A 16,526-nucleotide genomic window follows, 5' to 3' on the forward strand; every position below is an offset into this window, starting at 1 on the left:
CGTTGGGGTGGAGTCTCCATCACTGGCAATCTTTAAATCAAATGGGATGTTTTTCTAAAGGAGAGGATCTAGTTCTCTGGCCTGTGATATATAGGAAGTCAGACTAGCTGATCACAGTGGGTCCCTTCTGGCCTAGGAATCTGTGAGCAGGTTGAGAAACGAGAGCCTTGACAACGGCACTTTGTGACTGAAGTGCCCAGGGGACGGCGGTGATTCAGATCAAGCAAAACGAAAGAACGCAAGGAGACTGGAGAAAGGCATTGTTCTCACTTCAGAGACACTGACGACGTCAGGTGTCATGTCATAGGAAAGTGACTCAGACATTAACCACATTGCAATACTTTACAGCACCTTCCATCTGAGGATTGTAAAGCCCTTGAGAGACATCAGTTTGTCAAACCTCACAACACCCCTGTGAGGTAGGTATTATTACCCCCATTTTACAGATGAGGAAACTGAGGCACAGAGCGGTGCAGTGAGTCGGCCAAGGCCACACAGTGAGTCAGTGGCAGAGTTGGGAATAGGTCTCCCCGGTCCCCTGCTCTCACCACTGGTCCACACTTCTTCCCCCTTTTCATAATAAAACATTAGCAGCTCAGAAAGCAATCACATGGCTTACACCATATGATGGGCACAAAGCATGTGGCTGGGGAACCCCCCCGCTCCCTGAAATAGCCGTGCAGCTGAAACCCCGTTGCCACACGTGCCGCATGAGAGAAGCGCTCCCAGCTGCCTCCTCTTCAGAGTAACTTATTCTGCTGGGTTCTCCACGATTGTCACGGAGGAGGCCAGGGAGGGTGACAACAAGGATCCTCCAGGGACACGCCAGTCAGACATCCCACCGCTAGGTGGCGCCGTTTGAGTCGGCAATTGCATGGTCCCCCGGGACGCGTGGCTCGCCGGCGCCAGCTGCGGTAACAACGTCCAGCATTGGATTCTGATGGCAAGAGTGGCGCGCCATGGAGGAGAAGGTAGCTAGGTGCTGCCTTTGGGCTGGTCACCAGCCTCTTCCATCAGCGATGGCGCTTAGGAGACCCAGATCTGCTCCTTCCCAGCCCAACAGGCATAGCTGGGAAGGAGCCGAGTCTGGGTGATTCCCCTGGCAGGCAGCTGATGCGTCACGGGGCTTAACCCCGCAAGCTGCCCACCCCACCGGTATAGCACCGTACCACTTTCCTCTCCCCAGCACCCTCCTCCTCTATGTGCAGAAACATTTTCCCTCGTATAAAAATAGTCCTTTGGTATCCGAAAGAGCCCCATCGCCCGCCGTAGTGCAAATGAGGAGAACCAGCTCGGGGAGCACATCCGAGGATTCCTCTTGCTTTGTCCGCGTTTGTCATTTCTTAAAGGGGAAGGAGGCGGACTGGACTTTGAACCCCGGGACAGGCCTAACGGAGAGAAGGAGAAAAACACCGCTTTTGAGAGAGCGGAAACCAGCCGGCAATTGTGCAGCTCTCGGCATTGAAGGGGCTTCATAAACATCAAGCTCCAACTCCCGCCTGTGCAGAAAGACGGCTCGCGGCCCAGGCACCACCCAAATCCTGCTGACGCCGGGGTCTGGCTTGTGCGTGGAGACTGTAACCCTGCAGGGCACCACCTTGTGTCTGTGCAGCCCCTAGCAGCATGGGGCCACGGTCCTGGCTGGCCCTGAGGCACTGCCATAATAAACATGATTACCAACGAGACGCCAGCTCTCTGACATGGGCCCCATGGCCTTGCCAGGAAGGGCAATATTACTGGGGTCCCATCTGACGTACCGCATGGGACTAAGTGACTAAGAGGATGTGTGCCCTGCATTGTAAACCTGGGTCTGCGGGAGCCGGGCTTGCGGACTCAGTGTTTCCAAGCCCACGCTTGAACGTCCACACCACATTGGAAACCTGGGCTTACAGTGGGTGGACCCAGGTCTCCCGGCCATGCTAGTGTGTCCGCACTGCGCTGCACAACGACCAGGGCTGGGACCCAAGCCACAGCAGGACTCACCCCTCTAGCAGCGTCCTGGGACGTGGAGCCTTATCTCCCCGAGTCAGACTGATTTGTGTGTGGATAGAAGGGGGGGCTTGGCTCAAACCTGAATCAGAGCCCAGGCTTAGGCCAGGTCTACGCTCAAAAGTGAAGTCGACCCAACCACAGCGCTCAGGGGCATGAAAAACCCACACCCATGAGTGACACAGTTAAGCCGACCTGACCCCTGCAGGATAGACAGCTCTGGGGCAATGATGGAAGAATTCTTCCGAGCGAGCTACTGGCTCCTGGCGGGGTGGATTACCTACGTCAACAAGAGACCCCCTCCTTTCACTGCAGCGGTAGCGTTTCAAGTGCAGACATATCCGTAGCATGGAGTGCAGACATATGGAACGTGATGTGCCCAAGGTCACAGAGGGAGTCTGTGGCAGAGCAGAGGACTGAACCTGCAGTTCCCGCTCCCCAATCTGGCCTGTTAACCACAAGGCCGTCCTTCCTGCTGGCAAGTCAAGCTCCTGCCACAGAGCGCAGCGTCAGCGGGATGGCTGGAACGGGGAGGGCGTGGGCAGGGGGGAAAAGGAGAAACAGGCCGGTCACAGCCAGGTTCCCTTGTTACTGCTGCTGCAGCCGGCTCGCTGCACTCTGGGCACATGGCAGGGAACAGGCCCCAACCCTGCAGGGAAATCCTGCACGTGCCCCCCCACTTCCCCAGCCCTGGGGTCTCTGGGCAGAGCCTGGCAGATTGCGGGCAGCTCAGGCTGAAGGAAGATGCCGTCTGACTGTACAGAAATTTCCCATGCCACAGCCCCTTTGCCCGGGCCTCTGAGCGCAGCCCCTTCCCTGCCAGGGGCCTCTCGGTCAGCGAGAACTCGCACCCCCATGCCCCACGGTGCCCCTCCAGCCGCACAGAGCATTTACTGCCCCCGCATAGTGCTTCCTCAAGCCATCCAGCTCCCTCCCCAAGACTGCCCCCCGGACCATTCCCCTGGCCCCTGCTCAGCCCCAGCCCCCGCCCCACCAGCAAACCGACGGTCCCCTTGGGCCCGCCATCAGGCTCTCGTTGCCCAGACTTCCCCCATCACCACCTGGGCCAGTCACTCTCAGCCCGAGAGACTCTCTGACTTGGGCCCTCTCAAGCTCCACGGACCATTTGCCTGGGCCCAGGAGGTGCCGGCCGCCGGCTCACTCTTGTTACACACTTGTCGGAGCTCAGTGCTTTAGAGGCTGCCTGCAGCTCCTCTGTTACTGCCACAGCAAGGGAATGGGGCATGTCTGCCGCACCGGGACCCTGCGCTCTACAGCTGCGGGGCGGGGGGGACCTCAGCCCCGGCGCGCTGCACCACGGGATCCTGCCAGGACGCAGCCGGGCGAGGGGGCAGCCAAGCTTCAAGCTTTACTCTGGACTTACTTGGTTAGGTACCTGGCAGAGCTGGCCCCTGCCGCCTTGAAGTTGGTGGGAGGGACCGTGACCAGCAGGGTCCGTCCCGGTGCCGAGGGAGGTGTTTTGGCCAGGAGAGGGCTCCCAGGCAGAGGCCGGCGAGGGGGTCCGTGCTTTGGGATGATCTAGAGGAGACCACGGTACAAGCAGGTGTCACAATCCAGCTGATCCTCTGTCCCAGGAACAGTCCCCAGCTGCCCACAACACGGCCTCTCCCAGGACAGAGCTGGGGACTAGACATGGGGACCCAGGTGGACTTCGAAGCCTCTTGCTGCTGTATGTGGCTAGCTCTGCCCACCACTGCCACACAGCCACCTCTTTGGGGGGACCCAGCAGCTGCTTAACCCGGCACCGCACCTCACTGGAAAGAGCCACGGAGGCAGAAATCCCTTCTCGAGGCAGCTAGGGGTGGAGGCCCCGGGGCAGAGTGCTGTTCGGTGGACAAACAGGCCGTCAGCATGACAGCCTCTGGGGCTGTCAGCCACCAGCCTCGAGTGCACAAGGCGGGGTCTGAACCCAGGCCCTTGGGATCTAAAAGCATGAGCCTCTACCGCTGGAGCTAGTGTCAGCTCAGCGGCAATGCCTGGCCTCACCCCTAGAGGGGGACAAAGACACCCAGCGGTAGCCTGGGTCCTAGCAGCATTGAATGGGTCCTGGCTGAGTGAGGTGGGAAAGGACACCTCAGCGTACTCCAGCAGGGACCGACACAGCAACCAAACCCTTGTGCGTTGGGGAGCGACCAGGGAAACTCACCACAGGGGTCCTCACGGGGGTGCTGGGAAGAGGCTTCTTTGGAGGCAGCAGCTTGGGTTGGGAGCTGATCGCTTTGGCCAGAACGACGGGGGATTTGCCGCCAGGAGGCGGCGGCCTGGACGGCTTGAGGTCTCGGTGGGGCGGAGCGGCTGGGCTGGGAGCTGGGCGAAGGGGGTGGACAATGCTGACAGGCTGGGAACCATTCGGCTTGAGAGGGAAGATGCCCCTGGCTGCCTGCAAGGCCGGAAGAACAAACAAATGGAATCAAACCTAAGGCCCTGGTCCCCGGTCACTGGGAGGGGACTACCCTCAGCAGGCACCCAGCAGCTCAGTGCCTACGTGCTCCTCTGCGGGTCGGTGCTCAACTGATCCCGCCTCTTCTCCCTGCCTTCTCCCTCACGTGACTGAAGGCCACGCTCAACCCTTGCAAGCGGAGTGGAACATAGCGCCGTGGGACTGTCGCCCCGGGAGAGGAACTAGGAATGGGGACTACCTTGGAAGTATCCAGCCCAGATTTTCCACCAGACCCAGTGCATTCTGGGACAGGACAGGAGCAATGTTCCCTCTAATTTTTTCCATCCATGTGCGGAATAAATGTTATGTGCACCGAGGTCCGGGCAGATGTGCGCCACCAAGAGAAACAAAAAACCTTAGATATAATATATATTTTAAAAAGTTACCATAGGGATAATTACTCCAGCCAGGACGGGTTAGGCATTCTAGAACTCACTACTCAACGAATTACATTTGGGGAAGTTTCTGAGAGACGCCCTGTGTTGTCTCTTTAAGGCACTCACTGAAAGCTCTCCTGCTCTGTCCTGAGCCCTGTCTCCCCTGTCAGAGATGGGGTACATGGGTGGGGCGGGGGGGAGAGAGAGACGGACTGTGTGATGATCTGGCTGATGGGGATGGCTCAGAGACTGTGCGCTGTCTCTTTAAGAAAGGCACACTCACTCACCCCCCATAGTTCAGACCTCAGACCGCAGCAGCTCCAAGTCCTGAGCCAGGCTGTCCCCTCTCCTGCTCTGCAGAGATGGGGTACGGGGGTGGGAGGAGGGGGACACCCTGACATCAGCATCTCCCCCCTACCCTCCCACACTTGGCCCAGCCAGGAGGAAGGTCCCGGGAGCAGCTGCAGGAGCAACACAGCTGCAAAGCAGTGGGAGGAGGGGACCTGAACACATACTGCCAGATGTGTGCGCTCTGCTAATCAGCTGCGTGGCACCTGAATCGCTCCTGGGCGGCCGCCCAGCTGCGCAGCTTAGAGGGCGCACAGGACAGGAGAGTTGCAGGCTCCAAGCACCCGTCCAGCCAGAGTGAACACGCTCACTAAACCCAAGGCGTCCTTCCACCGTGCCAGCGCTGGAACAGAACGACAAGCAGTAAAGCTGCCCACAGTCGCCGAGATTCAGCGTAAATGCCTGGCTTTTAGCCATTGAAGGAGAGTAATTTGCAACCTCTGATAAGCGGCACCTTTGGGATGTCGTTCTAACCTGCCGCAACTGTTCACCCCCCACCTTTGCCAGGTTGTCCCGGAGAAGATGGGACTTGGGGGAATGGTTCAAAAAGTGACCCACTGTTCAAAGGGCAGCGGTGAAAAGCAAATCAGGAGGAAGAGGCCTTGGTGGGAAAAGGAGCCACGTGATCGAACTACAAGGGTCTTGTCATTATTTATGAGAGCGTAACAAGTTTTAGCTGGGTTACGAGTGGCTGGAAGCCTTCACTGAATGTAATAGTCAGTCAAGCACCAGCCAAGTTGCAGATTCTTGGCCCACTTCTGGTCTGTGTTACGCTGCTTTCTTTCTCAAAGCTCTGCTCTAGGAGTTATGGTGGGGCAGTTCCCCCAGCCTGCGTTACACAGGAGGCCAGACTAGATGATCACAACGGTCCCTTCTGGCCTGGAGTCTGTGGTGTAAATCTGGAGTGACTCCTGGCTTCGGTGGGGTTATTCTGGATTTACAGCAGTGAAATGCAGAGCAGGATCTGGCCCTTCGGCCATGATGCTAATGAAATAAACCATGGCCACATACACCCAGCCACGGAAGTTGTCAGCGGGTGCGGAACCCAGGACCTCCAGTACCAATAAAACCGCAAGCCCTGCCTACTTGAGCTCCAGGAATCACATTGCTAGCGTCTGCCGGGTAGCAGGTTTGGAGGCGTTGGAGTCGGCTGCTAGAGAGAGATGTGAGCACACACACGCGAAGCTGGAGCACCACTCTAGGCAGAGGAGACGTAAACTTGGAGTAATCGGTCATGCAAAGATCTGAGGCCCCCCACTTACTTTGTTAGTGCTGCTGGCAGCTTTACGAGAGGAGGAAACATCCTGCAAGGTGAAAGCTGCGTTTGAATGGCCCCCGTTTCCCTTCTGATGGATGGCTCCGTTCCTGCCCCCAATCAAAAACAGAAAACAGCACAGAAAGAGTCAAATCCTTTGCAATTGCTGCCCTCACCGGTGTTGGCTGTCAGACCCCGGAACGGACACGTGAACCAGAAGGGGAAGCGAGTATGGTTACATGGCTACTTTTAATACCTGAGGGAAGGTAGCATTTTCACTGAGGCATATTCTGAATGTGCCCGGGATGTAAATCGACAGATGGGGCTGTTTTCCTTTGCTGTTAACTGGGTTTTTAAATATTTGAGTGGGGCTCAGAGAGGAGGAGGATGGGGACCAAACAGAACACATGAAATGCTGAACCAATCTGGTTTGACACAGAAAACTTTTGCAGTCCCCTAGAAACAGAAGATGACACCTGGATGGAGGTAGCCAGTGTTCGTGTAGGGTGCACCTGAGTCTAATGGATCATTCCTGCTCAGTGCTTTGGAGGGAGATGCAAACTCCAATTCAGCCAGGGGAAAATCCCTTCCCAGCCTCAAATCTGGCTATCAGTTTAACCCCATGCATGCAAGCAAGAATCACACTCTGATCTACTGCAAGTAACTCCCCCAAAGTGACTATGTGAAACTGGCATTAGATCAGATCAGAAGTAGACCCAGATTTTGAGGCATTGCAGGTGACTGTCAATGGGATTTTGGCTCCCAAGTGTCTAAATACCTCCTAACAATGAGATGTAGGCTCCTAAATCAGGTAGGCATTGCAACGCTGAGCGCCACAGTGCCTAAATGCCTTTAACAATCTGGGTCCTATGCTCTATACCGCTAACCCCACCCATTCTCTCCCCCAGTGAGTCGAGGCGTAGAATCAAATCATTGTGGGTGCCGCTGGATCCTCAAGGGGGAGACGGTCTCTGGCTCCATCAGTCGCTCACCTGCCCGTCTCCTGGCTCTTCCTCGTGCTCTTTATCCATTTGCTCAGGAGCGAGTTCTTCCGTCTGTAGCACCAGTAGATCCCCAAAGCGGTGGCGGGGAGGATCAGCAGGAAGATGACCAGCAGGGCTATCAAGATGGCTTCATGGTCTGGGGAGGCGGGGGAAGTGGAGAGATGAGGAGGGGGCTCGAAGTTGCATCAGCCCCTTACACGGGGGGTGGAAAACACCCGCTCCCATTTGACAGGGAGACCTCAGAGCAGTTCGGCTCCACAGCGTGGCTGCGTAGAAACACCGCGATCTGGGTCTATCCCCTTCCATTGACTGCACCTCGTAGGGGCTCACCGCAAACCAGTACAGAGCCACCTTCTCTGACCGCCAGACCCCGATACCTTTGCTGTGGGCCTAACCTGCACGCGCAGAACGGCATGGCCCCCTCCCACCTCCGGGACAAGCTGGAGCTGCAGGCACCTCTCTGCAAACAGCCGGTGGCACCCGCCCAGCCACCGGGGACCCGAGAAGCTGCTGAAGAGGCAGCTGTGGGGTAGCATTGCCAACAGCTTTCCCTGGGTATGGGGAGATCAGCTGGAGATGCCGAATGAACCTCCCCACTTGGGTGCTGTCCCATCAGCTGCTTCCTCTCTCCGCCTCGCCGTCCTTGTGGCACAAGAGAGCAGCTCCATGCTTCCTTCACTCCCACCGCCCACCCCGGGGAGTGGCCTGGCTTTGAGCTGAGGGGTGTGTGTGGGAGCTCTGGGGCCACCTCCCTCCACCTCGGGCCTGACATCGGAACTCACTGTCGTGCTGCACGGGGCCGCTGTCCACGCTCCCCCCCAGGCCCGGCTTCTCGCAGTACGGGGGGGCCCATCCGGCACTGCAGTGGCAGTTCTTGTTGCTGTTACAAACCTACAGGTGCGGGGAGGGGGTCAGGGCCAGGGCAGAGTAATGGTCAACAGCAGACTGGTAGGAGGACAAAGCACAAGGAGATGAAAAGCCGGTGACGAGCTCCCACAGGCAACCAACACCAGAGGGGGCGTCGCTATGGTTAGCTTCAGCCTTCCCCGGCTCCAGCTCCCCAGGAGAGCGGCAGAGCAGTGACAGCAGAACTGGAAGAATCTGGACCATCCGTCCAGGTGCCCACGGTTCTGGGCAGGCCAGTCTGTAATCACGGGATCAAGCCAAGGTCCTCGTTGGCTGTCCCTTTCCCCCTCCCAGCAGGGTGACGTGCTCGAGCCGTCTAGCGGCCCACCCGGGCATCTGCAGGTCCAGTTTCGTGGACTTCAGTGGGGCAATGCTCTGATGTCGCATCACTAAACCAACTGTGCTCTGGAAGCCCTTTTCTCCACCCAGGGGATTTTCGCCTGCAGAACTTTGCACTCCACCCAAACCGCTCCCAGTTCACTCACCCTCATCACAATCATCAAGGAGCCCGTGGGGGCCCTGCTGGGAAGATACTGGCTTACGATGCCAGAAGCTCTGGATTCATATCACAGGGAGCCCTGCCTGCAGAGACCAAATCTTCATCCCCTTTAAACTTTTCATCAGAATGGCTCCTTCTGGCCTATGAATCTTCCTCATTATCGAAGGCCTCAGCTGGGCTTTTGAGCTTGGCTGGGCGCTAAGCTAAGACAGGCATCTGAACCACGCTCTGACCACTCCCAAACTGAGGCGAAGTTCAGATCTAGAACCCAGGTCATCCACGCTGCCCTCCTCGAACTCGGCCCCAGACTCAAACAGACCAACTCAGCCCCTTCTCTACTGGACCCGGATGCAAAGGGCAGGCGGCCACTTGGCTGTGAGACGCTCACCTAACTGGAGAACCTGGGCCAAACTCAGGACTCAACCAAAGCTCTGGGACGGTTACTCACCCCGTGGCCATGGCACTGGGAAATGCACTTCTCCAGCTCAAAGAAGGAAGCGTTCTGGCACCTGCGATCCTTGCAGACCTGAGTGAAATGAGCGAAGGGGGAGTTAGTGGGGAAGGACCTAGGAGTTCAGATAGGAAAATGTGACCTTGCACTCCTCAGCTAGGACCATGGGGACCTAGACAACTTGGGAGATGGAGCCTCCACCCTCAGCCAGTCCACAGTTGTTAACGTGCAAACCCCAATAATTCGCACTCTTCAGACTCGATTAGTGAATCCAGTCCATTTCGCACTGCCTTCTCCCTTCGCCACGAGCGCCGGCTGGGTCCCCAGAGCATCCCCCAAGAGTTCAGCCGGGGCGGTATTCCCAGCATGCCAGCGGCAAGGAGCCACTGCTCCACTTTGGAAACTCATTCCTAGTCTGACCTGGCTGACTTCCTTTGTCAAGCGTGTGGAGATGCAGGGTGAGCAGTGCTGCACAAGGGCAAGTGATCGTGCACTGGTGGGGTCAGGAGCCGCCCCAGCATGGAGACTCTCCTCAGCTTGGCTCCGTCCCACCTGGAGGTGCCCTCAAGACTTCTGCCCCTTCCGCAAACCTGACGCTTAATAGCGCCATACGCCCTGTTAGTGCATCATCCCTTCGCCGCCCGTATCCTGGCTCTGTTGCTCTTAACCCTTCCTCTCAGGCAGCCCTTTGGCTCTCCCAATCTTCCTTTTGCTATGGAGCTTTCCGACGAGGACCATGGCTGCTGCCATGCCTGGTTGCCTGCTCCCCGCACACACAGATGTCGTGGTCCTGCCGTGATGTTCTGAGCTGACTTCAGCACTGGAGGGACGGGATCACATTGACTGCCCAGAGACTGGACCCCTCTCTGTTTTGGGCCCCCCACCAGCCTTGATCTCTCCCACCCCCGGGCCTGCACCCTGACCTGCAGGGACCATCCCTCTGGGCTGGAGGGAGCACAGCCCCTCGGCCCGGCCAGTCCTGCCTGCCAAGCAGGAGGCTAACTCATGCCCTCTGTGGCAGCGGGGGCACCGAATCTCTGAAGCCCATACTCAGGCCAATTCCCTTCAGCTGCAGTGGCGAAGGAAGTCAGGAGCCCCTCTGTTCTTGCATTGTCCTGCCCAAGGCTCTGCTGGGTGACTCTGGATGAACCAAAGGCCACAGCATCCTCCAACCATTTGGTGGGGGTGTATGGGGAGACTTTGGCAAACCAGTAAAGTGCCTGAAACCACTATGGCTTATTGTTAAAGACAGCCTAGTCAGCAAGCTGTTAAAAGCAAGTCTCAGCTTGACCAAGGCAGGAGGGGAGGGGGATTTAGGGTGTCACCGAAAGGGCAGCTTGACCCCACGTCCTCCCTGATAAGAATTGGGTTAAAATTGCTGATACATGCGTTTTCAAAGAGTAGGATATGCCCCAGGAATGTCTATTGAGGTCTCAAGGCTGCAAGCTCTGGAAAGACCCACACCTGGTTAATCAATAATCAGAAGGAACCTCTTGCTCGATCATTAAAACTGCTTACTTAACAAGGTTTCTTTAAGGGACATGTCATTCTATTACTAATGTATAAATAAGGGGAAAAAAGCTTGAGACAGGTGGGACTCGTTTCGGGACTGGCCTCTCCCTCTGCATGCATCTTGTGTTCCCCAGTGGCAGACGGGTTGCCGCTGTATCACTCGAAAGCCACACTCAGCTTTGGTAATTAGCAAGGGTTGTGGGTGTTTTACTAACTTGTTGCAGACGTGTGTAAGTGCTTGAGACTATGTAAAGTTTAGCTTTAAGTGAAAGCACTCGTGTTGTCCTGTTTGTGCCAGCCATCTATCGGTCGGACGGCCGTGTCTCCCCTGATTTATTTCCTGACACCTCCTTGCACAGAGTAAAAGTTACCAAGAGCTTTGGATTGAAAGAACCCCGGGTAACGGGGGGGGGGAGGGGGGAAGGGGGCGCTTACCATCCCATCCCCGCACTTGGTCCCTGTCATCACCAGGCCGGGGTCCGACAGGTCCCCCTCATCATCCTTGGTGGCGTACATGAAGGTGCCTCTGCATTTCACCTCCCGCCCGTTAAAGCGGATGGTGGTGTCCATGGAGACAGTGTTGGTTCCCTTGGGCTTCCTGGCTGAGCTCTGGCACTGGATCTTGCCGCACTTGGCGTCTCTAGGAAGAGAGACACCGAGATTACCAAATGGGCCCTCGCTTGTTGAGCTCAACTCGTTGAGTTATTGGCTCCCCCACGGTATCGGAGAGGATCAGGACGTGCTGTAGGAGGAGCTTAACAAAGCAAGGGATTCTGGGTAATTCACGAGTTGTCTGCTTAAGCACCTGGCATCTGTTGTGTCACATGACACCGCCTGTTAGGCCCGGGGCCGCTGATTCCAGAGAAGTCGACTGCCCATTCCCCAGAAACGCTCAGGCCCTAGAGATATTTCATTTGGACCCATCTCCCTGCAGTGTTGAGAGACCCCCTCACTTGCCTAAGTGCCACCTCTGGCATCTGTCTGCCAGGGATGAGTCAACCAGCCCTGCCAGGGAGCTGAGGGGATGGACCACAAACGATTTTCTCTCTACACCGGACACTGCCCCAGGGAGGCAGGAAAGTCTTCGTGAAGAGGGTGCATGCTACCAATGGATCAATGCAGAACAGTTCTTCTCCAATCACCCATTTCATGCTCTGATACTGTCACTGGCCTCTCGCCCACTGACCGGCAGGCACGGGAGGATGACAAACCTACAGCTGCTAAATCACAGAATCGTAGGACTGGAAGGGACCTCGAGAGGTCATCTAGTCCAGTCCCCTGCACTCAAGGCAAGACTAATTATCTAGACCATCCCTGACAGGTGTTTGTCTAACCTGCTCTTAACCATCTCCAGTGATGGAGATTTCACAACCTCCCTAGGCAATTTATTCCAGTGTTTAACCACCCTGACAGTTAGGAAGTTTTTCCTAATGTCCAACCTAAACCGCCCTTGCTGCAATTTAAGTCCATTGCTTCTTGTCCTAGCCTCAGAGGTTAAGAAGAACAATTTTTCTCCCTCCTCGTAACAACCTTTTATGTACTTGAAAACTGTCATGTCCCTTCTCAGTCTTCTCTTCTCCAGACTAAACGAACCCGATTTTTTCAATCTTCCCCCATAGGTCGTGTTTTTTAGACCTTTAATCATTTTTGTTTCTCTTCTCTGGACTTTCTCCAATTTGTCCACATCTTTCCTGAAATGTGGCGCCCAGAACTGGACACAATATTCCAGTTGAGGCCTAATCAGCACGGAATAAAGCAGAAGAATTACTTCTCGTGTCTTGCTTACAATACTCCTGCTAATACATCCCAGAATGACGTTTCCTTTTTTTGTCACAGCATTACACTGTTCTCATATTTAGCTTGTGATCCACTATGACCCCCAGATCGCTTTCCGCAGTGCTCCTTCCTAGGCAGTCATTGCCCATTTTGTATGTGTGCAACTGATTGTTCCTTCCTAAGTGGAAATCCGACACTGTGCTACCTGTTAGGAGGAGGAATGGACCCTGGCCTTCAGGAGGGAGGGAAGGAGAAATCACATTCTGGCTAAGGGAAGGCCAGACACTGAGGCTGCTGGTGTGTGGATTGAACTCAGGCTCTTTGGCACCGGGAGCACATGGGGCCGCCCCCTGAGCTGCTGGGGATCTCCAGGAACTAGGAGTGAGCAGCAGACTGTTACCACAGGAGCCAGCTGCTAGGGGGAGCCGTGATCACACTCACTAAGCTGGTGTGTTACACATGTGGGTGTGAATCCCCAGCACCCACCTCCGGTCACATTTCACGTAATGCCCCTGGCTGTCCTTGCCGCAGTTCCCATACGTGTCACCGGCCGTGTTGACATCTTGGAAACAGGCATCGGGAGCCGGCCAGGCGCCTGTAGGGGAGAAGAATCAAGGTGGCCTGAGCAATCCTGCGTGCAGATCCCGCGCCGTGGGGATGGCGGGGGTGCAAAGCCAGAGCGAGGGTGGGAGGCTCTGTGGAGCTGTGTGGAGCAGCTGGAGCTGGAGCTGTGTGGAGCAGCCTCTGGCGGTTCAGCTGCTCACCCAGACCCTTGGGTTTGCAATGCGGGGCTGGAAATGCCCGGGGGGCAGGCTCTCCCCGGAGACGCTTGCAGCTCCAGCATCAGGCAGCGATTGCACCCTGGCTGCACAGAGGCAGCATGGAGACTCAGAGGGGCAGCGAGGGGAGGAGGACCCGCTTTTGCTCTGCGGCTTTGGGGTGGAATTCAGCCTCCAGGGCCATTTCCCCTGCTGCACTGCCAGACTTACCCTTGCCGCAGTACACAGCCCAGCCCAGTAGGTGGCACTAACAACACACTAACGGGAAGATTCTCCATCCCTATGGGAAAACGAGACAGGCCAAGAGCCAAGTCTCACACCTGCTAATCTGCAGCCAGGCTCCCCGCAAGGCTCCCTGCTCCGCCCATACCTGAATGACCAGGGTGCACTGGCTGCGTGTCTGCACGGGCGTGCGGAGCCGGTGTGCACGGGCAGCGGGCGCGTGCATGCAGTGTGCACCTGGTGGGCGTATGCAGCGTGCACTGGGATGGAAGGATGCGTGTCCCACGGAGGTGTAACGCAACACGCAGGTGTCCTGTGTGCAGTGGGGGGTGCCGTGTGCGCACTGAGGACTGGCGAAAGGGGGCGGGGGATACAGCAGAGCTGCCCTGGGAAGCAGCAGCCCCAGCCTGGAAACATGCCGCCCCTGGGGTCTGAACATCGCAGGCTCGTCCCGACTGCAGGGGAACATCGTCGGACGCACCGGCTGGGCCAAAGGCCGGGCCAATTCAGAGCCGTTCGCTGTGTCCCACCCCCCCTGCCAAAGCCAGGAGCGAGCCCTGTACGCAGAGCGAGAGCGCGGAATGCAGGGGAGGGAGCCGGGCTCACCTGGGCCCCAGAGCTGCACGCACTGCTGGTGATGAGTCAGGCACATGCCGTTGCTGCAGTACGCCTCGCCGCCGGCGCAGGCCGAGCCGTCCAGCAGGTACACGTTGCCAGGGCAGTAGGGCGAGGCCCCCGTGCAGTACTCAGGGAGGTCGCAGGATCCAGCCGGCTCCCTGCACATGGTCCCAGCTGTCTTCAGCTGCCGGAGCCAGAGGAGAAGAGAGACGTTTGCACCTTGGTCCCATCAGCCACAAAAAGCCCTTTAGCCGTGCCCCTCCGGTAGCCACACCTGTTAGCCTGGTCCCCACTGGCACCCCTGAGCCCCCCAGTGCGGTGGGTTGGAGGCTGACTGGCCGCTGGATTGGCCACTCCGTCAGCACTGGGATTGGCTCTGCTCCCTGCTGATCCTCCCGCCTGGGGCCCAAACGCTGCTCCTCACAGCCAGCGAGGACAGGAAATCCAGGCCTCCTGACTCCCAGCCCCATGCGGTAGCCACAGGAGCAGCCAGCAGGGATTCCCGAGGGCTAATGGGCGTCGTGGTAGCCAGGGGGACTGAACCCAAGCCCTCCGGAGCCAGCACAAGGGCAGGTTGAGCTAGAGGATTAAGCTGAGGATCAGGCCCAGCGGGGTCACGGCATGCCCGACAGTGGGCTCCCTTCCTCAAACCCGATTCTACACAGAGCCATCTGCTGCCACCTCCCTCCCCCAGCCCCCGGCCCGGCGAGGTTACCTGGCAGCTCTGACAGCAGTCCCCGTGGGCACACTGGGCTCCGGCCTTCAGCGTGCAGTTGTGTGCGTTGCAGCAGGGGTTGGTGCACTCCTGTACGGGGAGAGCCAGCCACGGGGGTCAGCTGGCTACTTGGCCTCTCTCAAGCTGACCCTGGTCATCCCCTTCCCACCCCCTCACCTTGCTCAGGGCTGGCTTCTGAGGACCCTCCCCAAGACAGCTCTTCAGCCCGCCTTAAGGGTTGAAGCACTTCACCGAGGTTGGTATCATTACCCCTATTTTGCAGATGGGGAAACTGAGGCACAAGGTGAAGTGCAACTTGCTCTCCCAAGCGAGTGGCAGGACCCCTGGGCTAACAGCCTTTGGCCTGAACCTCGTCCCGGTTCACACTGATTTCTCACTGACAACACACCATAGGATAGCGCCCAGAGGCCCCATTAAGATCAGGGCCCCACTGTGCTAGGTGCAGCACAAACACACTGCAAGCGCTCAGAGTCAGAGGGTCTGATCTAAAGCCCACTGAATTGAACCGAATCCCTCCCCACTTCTGTCCCCAGTTCACTCCCCCTCCATCCAGGGGGGGTTCTGCCCCTGCTCTGCCCCGCCTAGGGCACAGCAGATAACGGAGCGCCAAGCGCCCCCATGGGCACGGCTCAGTTCTCCTTGCCGAGCCGAGGCACCTACCCCCAGCTCCCCACAGTCGCACTCCTCCCCGTCCTCCAGGAAGCCATTGCCACACTTCTTGCCAACCACCAGGTCTTTGGTGCTGGGCATGTTGAAGAGACACATCCCGCCTCCCTTGTGGAAGTAACTCTCCAGCTGCCTCTTGCTACAGAAGCTGAACACGCGGGGGAACGGGTGGCTGCGGAGCGGGAGAGAGAGAGAGAGAGAGAGAGACGGGGAGATATTTAAATCGGAGCAACCAGTTCCGAGGGGGAGAAGGAAAGGCGCAGACACACCTGAGCCTGGCAGCCCGAATGCCTGGGAACTAGAGAGCACGGGGTCTTCAGTGCACATGCCGGGATATCCAGCCCGAGGCACCACTTAATCCCTGTTTTGAAACAGGCCCTGGAGCCAGACTGCCTAGTACTGGAGAGTAATGACCGAAGCGTCCTCCAGAGCAGGGTCACTTGGGCAAGCAGCTCAGGTATTGCAGTGCTGGGGCCAGAGAAGTTCCTAACGTAGATTACTCCTGGGGGAATTCTGCGCCACGGCGCAAGCGCAGAATTAACGTCCCCCGCAGATTTTACTCTTTCCCCACAGAAAAACTGATTCATACGCCCTTCCTGGGCAGTGGGAGGTGGGTCTGGTTTGAGTGTCGGGAGCAGCTGGGGGAGAAGTAAATTGCCGCCTCGGGGGACGGGGCTGGGCTCTCTCCATCCCTCTCACTCACTATCGTGGTGCACCTAGAGCTGGGGAGGGGAAGGGAGAGGCTGGGCTAGGCATGCCATAGCTGGTGGCTCCTACTGTGTGCCCTGGGGCCGGGGCCGGGTCACAGTCATACCCGCCTCTGGAAATGTTCCCCGGCTACAGGAACCTCCCCAGCGACCCCCCGCTTCCTGCCCCAATCGCTCCCCAGCTGCAGGGGGGGGGGAAGGGGTCACTGTATGAGGAACT

General features: G+C 57.5%; 1 protein-coding gene across 4 annotated transcripts in view; it reads right to left on the bottom strand.

Moving 5' to 3' along the window:
- Window positions 1-245: 245 nt before the first annotated feature.
- ADAM33 (ADAM metallopeptidase domain 33) overlaps window positions 246-16,526 on the bottom strand; it is a 74,059-nt gene continuing 57,778 nt past the window's right edge. For 3 of the 4 annotated variants that reach the window (XM_045018188.1, XM_045018187.1, XM_045018190.1), the window contains 12 exons: window positions 15,594-15,771; window positions 14,913-15,002; window positions 14,186-14,381; window positions 13,065-13,173; window positions 11,238-11,442; window positions 9,288-9,365; window positions 8,217-8,325; window positions 7,423-7,570; window positions 6,438-6,540; window positions 4,157-4,390; window positions 3,374-3,528; window positions 246-1,388 (listed from right to left, as the gene is read on the bottom strand). In XM_045018188.1, the coding sequence (XP_044874123.1) occupies window positions 1,337-1,388; window positions 3,374-3,528; window positions 4,157-4,390; window positions 6,438-6,540; window positions 7,423-7,570; window positions 8,217-8,325; window positions 9,288-9,365; window positions 11,238-11,442; window positions 13,065-13,173; window positions 14,186-14,381; window positions 14,913-15,002; window positions 15,594-15,771 (1,657 nt within the window). In that variant the 3' untranslated portion in view covers window positions 246-1,336. The remainder of the gene's footprint in view (window positions 1,389-3,373; window positions 3,529-4,156; window positions 4,391-6,437; window positions 6,541-7,422; window positions 7,571-8,216; window positions 8,326-9,287; window positions 9,366-11,237; window positions 11,443-13,064; window positions 13,174-14,185; window positions 14,382-14,912; window positions 15,003-15,593; window positions 15,772-16,526) is intronic. The other variant, XM_045018189.1, reaches the window with a different exon arrangement.

This window comes from Mauremys mutica, chromosome 5 (assembly GCF_020497125.1).
Source record: "Mauremys mutica isolate MM-2020 ecotype Southern chromosome 5, ASM2049712v1, whole genome shotgun sequence".
NCBI classification, from domain to species: Eukaryota; Metazoa; Chordata; order Testudines; family Geoemydidae; genus Mauremys; species Mauremys mutica.